The sequence below is a fragment of the Branchiostoma lanceolatum genome, chromosome 12 (genome assembly GCF_035083965.1).
Source record: "Branchiostoma lanceolatum isolate klBraLanc5 chromosome 12, klBraLanc5.hap2, whole genome shotgun sequence".
Classification (NCBI taxonomy): domain Eukaryota; kingdom Metazoa; phylum Chordata; class Leptocardii; order Amphioxiformes; family Branchiostomatidae; genus Branchiostoma; species Branchiostoma lanceolatum.
In genome coordinates, this window is record NC_089733.1 from 18696811 (window position 1) to 18706296 (window position 9486).

At 44.5% G+C, this 9486-nt stretch overlaps 1 protein-coding gene across 1 annotated transcript; it reads left to right on the plus strand.

Annotated features, from left to right (window-relative positions):
* Nucleotides 1–1206: 1206 nt before the first annotated feature.
* On the plus strand, nt 1207–7756 carry LOC136446069 (uncharacterized). Its single transcript, XM_066444345.1, has 6 exons — nt 1207–1363; nt 2246–2363; nt 3139–3266; nt 3827–4117; nt 4547–4721; nt 4920–7756. The coding sequence occupies exons 1-6, from the start codon at nt 1217–1219 to the stop codon at nt 6017–6019; spliced, it is 1959 nt and encodes a 652-aa protein (XP_066300442.1). The 5' UTR covers nt 1207–1216; the 3' UTR covers nt 6020–7756.
* The last annotated feature ends 1730 nt before the right edge of the window (nt 7757–9486 follow it).

Consider the following 9486-nt stretch of genomic DNA (forward strand, 5'->3'; position numbering starts at 1 on the left):
GTAAAGGTCAACTCTGACGTCATCACGTACAATATGCGGAAGTAAAGACAAGATGGCGGCCGATGACAACATCGCACTTTACTTTCTGTTTTAAGACACTGAAGTTGATCTAGGCGAGCCCTCAATTGTCTTGGGAAAGGATCCAAAATACAGCGGTAAGATTTTTGTTTCTTCGCATCAGATTTGCCTGTAAACATAATTTGTGACACTTTCAGATTTCCCCTCTAACGACTGTGTTTACCCGTTTTTCAGGGTCAGATAAATTTTGCCTGCAGAATGTTTTTGATCACTGCCAAAGTTTGGAATCCACAGAAGCTTCTGTGACTGGATGTTCTGACCCTAGTTGTATAATTCATTATGTTTTCCGGTATTTGAGATTCCGGAATCTCGTTGTCATGTCAACAACGCGTGGTGTCCGAGGTTGCGTCGTGGGGAGGGGGGCATGATGGTGCAAATAAATTTGCGTGTTACAATCAACTTCTGTCTAGACTTGTTTGAATAAATACAGGATTGTCACAGTAGTTGAAAACATCCATCCCCACGTGAAAAAGAACTTAATAACTGAGAGGGTAGCAGTATGGAGAGATAATTTTTGTGAATCTACATGTACAGATCAGAACATAGGCAAACTTGGAGATGTGCAGTTATTTCTGATGTCTACCTGCATTATTCCATGTATTGGGTATTTTTACATCTTGCCAGTTTGAACAACTGAATCCTGTCCCCTCTCCGTCTTCAATACCGATACTACACAAAGTACTGTAAATGCAGATATGTTCGCGGTGGTTTTATTATGTTCACGATTTTCGTGGTAAGCTCTTCACCGCGAACTTAAAACCACAGCAAACATTTTTTGCCCCCCTGCCCCCTAGTCTAGAAGCTAGTTCGGAGTTGTTACTACACATGTGCAGTGTCAAAGGTGAAGGCCCCCAGACGTGAACAAAGGGCCCGGCGGGGCGTTGTTATGCAAATCAAGACAATGTCGAGACGAGCACTGTTTTCAAGCCAGGGGCCTTCACCTTTGACACTGCACATGCGTAGTAGCAACTCCGAACTAGCTTATCATTGTCACAATCTTAAAACCACCACGAACACTCAATTTTCTCCCTACCGCAAAGTCAAAACCGTGCAAACTTAAATGCATTTACAGTATTTCCAGCCCTGTGTAACTATAATAATGATTCCCTCTCACCCCTGTACAGACTACAGGTAACCGATGTCCATGATGGGAACCGTGACAGGAGATGATGACATCAGCATCCTGGAGGCGACCGCCGGGGCTCGGATGGAGAGCGATACCCAGCCCCTCCTCCAGGACCAGTCCATGTGCCACAACGGGGAGGAGGAGGGGGATGTCTTACAGGTCTGTAGTCCTGTTTGTTTATTAGATATCCATAAGTTGGTAGCTACTAGGGGTGGATACCGGTTCCCTGGACCTGATTCGGACCTTTATAACATCCAAGAACCGAGTCCAAAAAACCTGAAAGCCAAAACCTGAGTCCAAAAAAACCTGAACAAAGTACAAATATTTGTTCCTATTTTTTTTGATAAAAAGTGTTTTGAGTCTCCCCTCTGACAAAAAAGGCATTTAAAATAAGCGTAACATTCAAATATCAAACACTGGTTAGTCTTGAAAGTCTTCTCACCAAGAAACTTTTATAGTCGTGCGTGTCAGTATTAATTCTCTATGCTTAATATTGGTCTAATAAAACAAAACATCAACTGGACAGGATCAGGTCCAGGTTCAGGTCCGGACCTGAACCTAAATCTCTGGACCTAAACTTGGACTTGGACCTTATTAAGCCAAACCGGTATCCACCCCTAGTAGCTGCTGCTGCAACTTTTCTTGTTAGAAATAGATAAATTGACAAGTGAATATAAAGTTCTTTGTGCACAATCAGAGATAATACCTAGCTGACATTTCAGTGACCGTCTGTCACCTTCCTCAAGGCAATACAGACTGGTTCTACTTCACACTGCAGCTAGGTGTTGCTAGTGCTGCTGCAGTGTGAAGAATGCCATCTCAACTGTAGTGTAGAGCCTGTCTATATTGCCTGAATAAAGGAATGTGACAGAGGGTCACTGAAACGTCAGCTAGGTATTAACACTCGGATTGTAAACAAAGAACCAGTTTTAACCAACCTGATGAAACTTTTTACGGATGCTACTTTTCGGCATATTTAGATACATTTGTTATTTCTGTAGAAGGGTTCTTATCTTAAACATGATTTGTTGGCCTTCCCAGAATGCCTCCTACTTTGCGCTGAAGAAAGCGTTCGCTGCGCTGAAGGTGCGCCTGAGAGAGGTGGAGCACGAAAACGAGCAACTTCATCGCCAGGTCAAACAACTCGAGTCCAGCTCAGGTCAGGGGTCACTCATGGTTCACCTCTCACTTTTCATCTTTCCCTCCCTGGGGAAGGAAATTGTTATGCTGAATTTGTACTACCTTCGTCCTTTTGATGGGGTTTTACATCATCTTTATTCTGTTGTACAAAATGAGGAGATGTTATGATATGATATTATATTATATTATATAACACATTTTGAAAACCAAGAACCTTTATCTAATTTTTTTTATCTAAAACAAAGATACAGTATAACAGTGTGCATCAGATACATCAGATACTTTTCGAGGTGTTTTCTTTTAGGAATTACAACTATATAATAATAATATAATAATAATAATAATAACTTTATTGCAAGTTCATGCCCGAAGGCTAATTGCAGACAAACATGTACATGGAAATACAGGGGAATCAAAAATAGTTATCTAGACTACTATCAAAGTTCTAAGTTAACTAAGGTTGACTATGGTTGGGTTTGACTTCTTTTTTGAAGGCAGTGGAAAATATGTATAAAGACAAGTAGGAGGGCTAGACAATAGGTGGCTAGAACAACTTGTTCCTGGGGTCTACTTAAAAGCACAATCAAGAATGTCAATGTAAGTGTCAGCTTTTATCCAGTTGTATTACCGGCAACACATTTTGGTCATCACAGATCTTAGTGGTTCAGGTGCACCCCCAAACCAGAACTCATACTGTACCTAGCATTAACGAGGCTTACCCTTCCTAAAGCAGTATGGGTAAGGGGTTGAAGTCTGCCATCTCTGACTGCCTTTTGTGATTTATGTTTTTCCAGGAGACTTCAGCGGTTCCGGCGCCCCCAGGCCAGAGCTCATGCCCAGCATTAACAAGGCTTACGAGGCATACAAGGAGAAATGTCACGAGAGTTCACAGCTCAAGGAACAGCTGAGCAAGGTCACACAGGTAAGGACAAGGTCACATGGGTAAGAACAAGGTCACACAGGTGGGTACAGGTCACACAATTGAACAAGGTCACAAGGGGGGGTACAGGTCACACAGTTGAATAAGGTCACAAAGGTGGGTACAGCTGAACAAGGTAAATCAGGTGGATAGAAGTCACACAGGTGACACAGGTGAACAAGGTCACACGGGTAGGTTCAGGTGAGCAAGGTCAAACATGTGGGTACAACAGGAAAGGAGTAAAGTATTGTTTATTGTCTGCCTGTGTGTTTTTGGAAAGACCTGTCTGCAGCCGCTGTGCATCAGTACTGATGCCCGGGGTTGACTGATTGTGTGTCTTTCTGAGTTTGAGTCTCTGTTTGTCTGTCTGTCTATACATCTTTCTATGATTCCCAATATAAACAATACAGCATTGACATGTGTCTTCAGTACTGATACTTTTGTCTTTCGGACTGGATTGTCACAAGGTAGTATGGGTTAGTGGGTGAAGTCTGCCATCTCTGTTTTCTAGCAGATGGAAATGAAATGAACTGAAACATGTCCCACTATGTTGTATCTTGTAGAATTGGAAAACAGCTGAGGGTCAACTGCAACAGCTGAGAGAACAGCTCAGCAGAGGCTGTACCACATGTGCTGTCCAACAGACAGCAGGGAACTGTGCAGGGGCAGCAGAGGGACAGACAGCACAGGGTTGTTCCAAGTGTGACCCCCAGGGGGCAGCAGAGTGTTGTTCCAAACACAGTAATCATGAGACAACACCGTCCTGCTCCAAGTGTGCTGTCTGGGGAGTAGAACAGAGCTGTCCGGACCGTTTGGAAGTGCTCAGACAGAACCAGATGGAAAAGTTCAGCAAGGTGTGTTTAGCCTTCAGCACTGTTTAGCCTTCATTGTTACAGGGTTAAGCCTCTCACTGGACCCGTGATGACACCAGAAGCTTAGGTAGCAGGGAGAGGGTTAAAGTGATGGTAATGTGGTCTTGTGGTTTGTGTTACTAACTTAGAATCTAAAGGTTCTGGAATCAAATCTCTGGCAGGGCTGATTTGTTTTACACCTCTTTCTTGACTTAACTAGAGTGACAATGAGTACCTGGCTTCAGTTAGGGACATCCTCTCTTATGGAGCATAAAGCTGGAGGTCCCGTGTTTGAGGTGAGAAACACCTCAAGCATGATAAAGAACCCACCAAATTAGTTATCTGGATGATTTTGGGGGTTCCCTGGTGGAGTAAAAAGTACTACTGTAGTCTAGTGCTAGTATGGCTTTCTGAACTGAATCCTTTTTCCAGTCCACAGACCCTGTCCCCCCTCTGAGTCACCCGAGTAGTTCGGCTCCCGCCTCGCTGGCGAGCGTTCTTCAGGGGGAAATGGACCAGACCCGGGCGGAAATGGTCCAGCTTCGGTCACTGGTCCGGACACAACACCAGGCACTCAACCGGCTGCTGTCATTACAGCCAGCACAGGGTGAGACAGATGTATATATGACACTAATCATTTTAGTGGACCGCATCATTACCTGCAGTGTGGAATAGTGCCAGTCAGTGACCCTGAGGAAGGTGACAGACGGTTACAGAAACGACGGCTGTTGATTTTTTATAGATCCTGGTTGATACAGATGCAGATTCATAAATGTATCTAACTGTAACTGATTTCTCCTTACAGCCCTGAGCCCAGAGCCAGCCAGCGGTGCGAGGGAGAGCCTCTCTACCCCGGGGGATTCCGACATCGGCAGTCTGGGAGTTCTGGAGGGGGCAGAGTTACCGTCCTACCCCCATCCCCACAGCGCTGACCCAATGGTCAGGGGTCACGACCCGATGGTCAGAGGACACAACCCAATGGTCGGAGGTCACGACCAGATGGTCGGAGGTCATGACCTGATGGTTGGGGGTCATGATCCTATGGTTAGGGGTCACAACCCAATGGTCAGGGGTCATGACCTGGTCGGGGGTCACGGCGTCCACCCTGTCCAGTGTACCGATGAGTTCTCGCGGCAGAATAAACAGACGAACAGGAACGGTGAGTCGGAGGACCTGATGCTGTTCTCAGCCTCAACTCTCGCCAGCCGACAGACAAACCAGTTCGGCCGGACTCTGAACTCTGCCGTCACAAACACAGGAATTATTGCCAGGCCGCAGTATCCGAACCCTGTCGCCGTGAACATGGGAAGTATGGCCAGACCGCGGTACCCCCCTGCGGACGGGTACCACTGCATCGTCGGCATACCGCTACCCACGGGGAGACCAGAGAGGCCCCAGGAGCCCGCCACACTCGAGAACCGATTCCGCCAGCTCGGCGCCAACCAGAGCGTCCAGACCCCCATCCAGTACGAGAGGAACACAGAGTACGCCCCCGGTCGCCACGACAACGTCGGCAGCAACGTCAACATCACCCAACCCGAGCCGACCGTCAACAACCAGTCGCCAACGCCGGCGACGCAAGCGCGGCAGTTTGCCTGGCTGGAGTCAGGGAAGGACATCCCACCGCAGAACATTTACACCACCCCAGGTGAACCCACGCAGAACAGCAACTCTCACGACCTCCCACCCCAGGTCAGGGGTCAGGGCGAGGTGGGGGGTCGGAGTGGAGAGTGGGGCGGGGAGGTCGTAGGTCAGGGGTCAGCGCTGGAGTGGGACCGGGAGTGCCCGATGTGCCAGCAGGTGTTTCCTGACGACATCCCGCAGGAGATGTTCGTGCAGCACGTCAACGCTCACTTCGAGGAGGAGGAGGCTCGAGATGACGGCTTCGAACTCTTCCAGATGTAGTGACACTTTCACTTTCACTAGAAAACTTTCACCTTTCACTTTCAGGCTGGCTTCAAACTCATTCAGATGTAGGTGAAAATGAAAAGTTTATAAAAGTGAAAACTTTCACTTTCACTTTGAACTTTTCCAGATGTAGACGAAAGAAAGTAAGAGTGAAAACCTTTCACTTTCACAATGGCTTTGAAGTCTAAACTCTCTCAGATGTAGAGGAATGAGAGTGAAAGTGAAAACTTTCACTTTCAGAGTGGCTTTGAACCCTTCCAGATGTAGAGGCCATCAAGAGGCCACTGCAATAAGCTTGTTCATGATGTGAAGTGCACATTTGCTCTGCGATGCATTGTTGGTAATATGTCAAAGGTGAAGTCCCATGGCAACACATGAAGAAGGCCCTCAACTTTGACATATGCACATGAGTGCTTCAAACTGTGAATGAACTTATTCAGTTCCTTGGTTCTGAGACATGTAAAAATTTAGCAACACTGGTCAAGATGAAAACAGAGGACTGCGAAGCTGGTGTGTTACGCCTAATGGCGGTTGTACCGGCTATATAGATACAGATACAGACTGGGAGGATTTAAATCTAACGATAGTTCCTACCCCAAATTATGTGTACCAAGGTACAGACTTTCCCCCCAGACTCTGTTTTCATGTTGATCTGCATCATATTTTTTTTGAATCTGAGAATCAACAAATTAGAAGCCATAACGATATATTTTATATAACAATCAAACGAAATCTGACTGTCAATGCAACAATTATAGAGTTATCAATTAGATATATATTGTTATAGTCAAACAAACACTAAGATTGAAGGCAAGGCCAAGGGCACTGTATTGTGAATTTGAAATTAGCACTTTATAGAGTTAATGGGGAGATATTTACAGCTAAGCACATTATACAAGAGTACATACATGTATGTATCAATTTTTGTAAATTAGTTTTTTTCATAATTGAATGATGCTGCAACACAACATATATGGAATCATATCTTCATGTTTTCATGCATTTATCAAAAAAGTTAGATGTTGTCAGACCAAATTTTCCAAATTATGGTGATATTTGAATGCTTATATTCTGCAGGGTTGAGTGCTGGAAAGGAAAGCATGATTTGATCCGAGGCCACACAGATTTATTTCCTAGATTCTCAGACATTTGTAGGTGAAAATATGGCATGAGTACATCATAAAAGCAGAAGGCAGGGAGGAAAACTTGGATATGACTGTATTTACTCCAAAAACTAAGTGCAGCATGGTACAAACCTGGTCCTCAGGCTTTGTATTCATTATGTTTTTCCACACAAGTAGTTTTTTTCCAAAAATCAAGCTGAAAGCTAACAAATTAAATTGGTGTAGCCAAGGCATGGCAGCATTCATATACACAATCAGATGTGTTTTTCACACCTTGCAAAAGAGGCACTACTGCTAGAAAACACCTTTTATGATTTTGTATGGTCCAAAAAGAAATTGTACAAAGGAGTGTCAGTTATGCCTCTGAGAGGACATAGATATTATGCTTTTGGCCTTAGAAGGTTAAGATATAATGAACAGAGACTGTTACAGCAAGATATTTGTGAATACTCTCATTTAGCAAATTTGTACAGTGATTTGGGTGACCAGTAAAGAATGTAGTAAAACAGGGAGTCCTACAAATGTGAGACTTTATTTGTACAGCAGGTGAGTATATTAGAGCATCGAATGGTGCCATGTTTACTAAATGAATAAAACTTGTTAATCTGAAGGAAGCGACTCAGATTTGAGTATCATAATCAGAATTGTTTATAGTGAATAAGTTTGTGTACTGACATTTTCCAGTTTGGTTTAGGCCACGTTGATCTGATTATATGGACGACATCCGCGCGCGCATCAATTTTCGTTCGTTGAAATAAAAGACCATACTGTAAATCACACAAAAGCAGCTGCAAAATAATCCAATATATGCCGTAAATTGCAAAAAACTAAATATTGGAAAACAATTTTGATATCGTAGAATGCCGAAATCAATTCTAAAGTCAACGATGAAGATGTGAAGAAATGATGGAAGGAGAGGGATGAGCTCCTCCTTCAAATACCTTGCCCAAGGCACAGTGGCTAACAACCCACTGCCCCTACGGCCACAAAAAGACTATGGAACGTCCGAAAATAATTTCATCAGGTTGGTAGAACATAGGATATTAGAGTTTTCTTTTTACACAACCAGTCGGTTCTTACCTGATGACGGATAAGAAAGTCAACACCACTGATGAACCGGGACGATCTAGGGGGGATACAATCTTAGCCACGTTTGGGATTGTGTTCTCGCCGCAAAAGCGCCACCTACACCGGCTATTTACAGCGGCGAGATGCAGTACTCCAGTCAGAAGTTCTGAAGAAGGTGTCTGACAGACACTGAAACGTCAGCAGGTAAGAAATGACTGGTTGTGTAAAAATAAAACTCCAATATCCTACTATGGAACTTCCTTTTCCAAACCAGTCACCTTTCACCAACTCCAGCCCACGGCACGTACATGCCTGGTCTGTGTGCTCCTTATTATGTCGCCATGGCATTATCATTCCGCCCACAACAAATTTAAAAAACAAATGTACATGAAACTGCCATTTCCGGTCCTTCATGATGGCAATTACAGCAAAGAACAACAGTAATTGAAGTTGTCTCACACTTGACAACCAGGAGACACTTTAATTAATTTTGCTAGCTGGAAATTACCTTTTCTACTCAGGTGCGAACTTCTGCCGTCACGTAGTCATATATGGCGGACTTGGCCATTTTGTTGGAGGGGGTGGCCGTCAGGATGTTGAATTTATGTCTATTGATGTATTTATTGGTTTGGCTGTTCAGCACACACAGCCAGGGCTGCCATTGACTATTACAAAGAACTAGCCCTGTTGACAGAGACAACTTGGCAACACAATACAATGGAATACCGGAACACTTAAACAGAAGCTTAATGAAGCAAACTGACTCCGAATGTATCTCATCACGCGCGCTTTTAGTTACATTTGGGAATGTAGTTAGAAAGTTGACATCAACATACCCTCCCTTCCCCCCCAACCATCATGGCCTGGTCCTAACTGCCTAATCAAAGAGAGAAGCAATGTTTACTGATGATTTCACCCACAAACATACATGTACATGAGCTGGATGAACTTCGTGTGTGGGTTTTGATGAGTGCAAGTATCCAGAAAGGACAGGCAGGACTAGAAAACAGTCATAACATCTGAGGTTACAGGCCAGTAGGAGAATCTTCTGTGACCACAACTCCACATCAGGACCGCCTTCATCTGTTTTTCCATCGCCAGAAGATCCCCCAATTTGACTGAGAAGTGAGTGAGAAGGTCAGGAGTATTTTTCTCATCATCGGACGGGGCTCCGTGACCTGCGAACGTCGGCCGATGTTTAAAAATCGCGCGGGGACCGAGCGAACACCGGCCGTATTGCTGCCGAAAGTGTCCTTTTGAGGTCGCAAACTC

Bases quoted from the DNA above. Each gene is read 5' to 3' on its own strand.
- LOC136446069 (XM_066444345.1), top strand. From the start codon at position 1,217: ATGTCCATGATGGGAACCGTGACAGGAGATGATGACATCAGCATCCTG. The intron at 2,364-3,138 runs GTCAGGGGTCAC...ATGTTTTTCCAG, and splicing joins ACAACTCGAGTCCAGCTCAG to GAGACTTCAGCGGTTCCGGC. The intron at 4,722-4,919 runs GTGAGACAGATG...TTCTCCTTACAG, and splicing joins GTCATTACAGCCAGCACAGG to CCCTGAGCCCAGAGCCAGCC.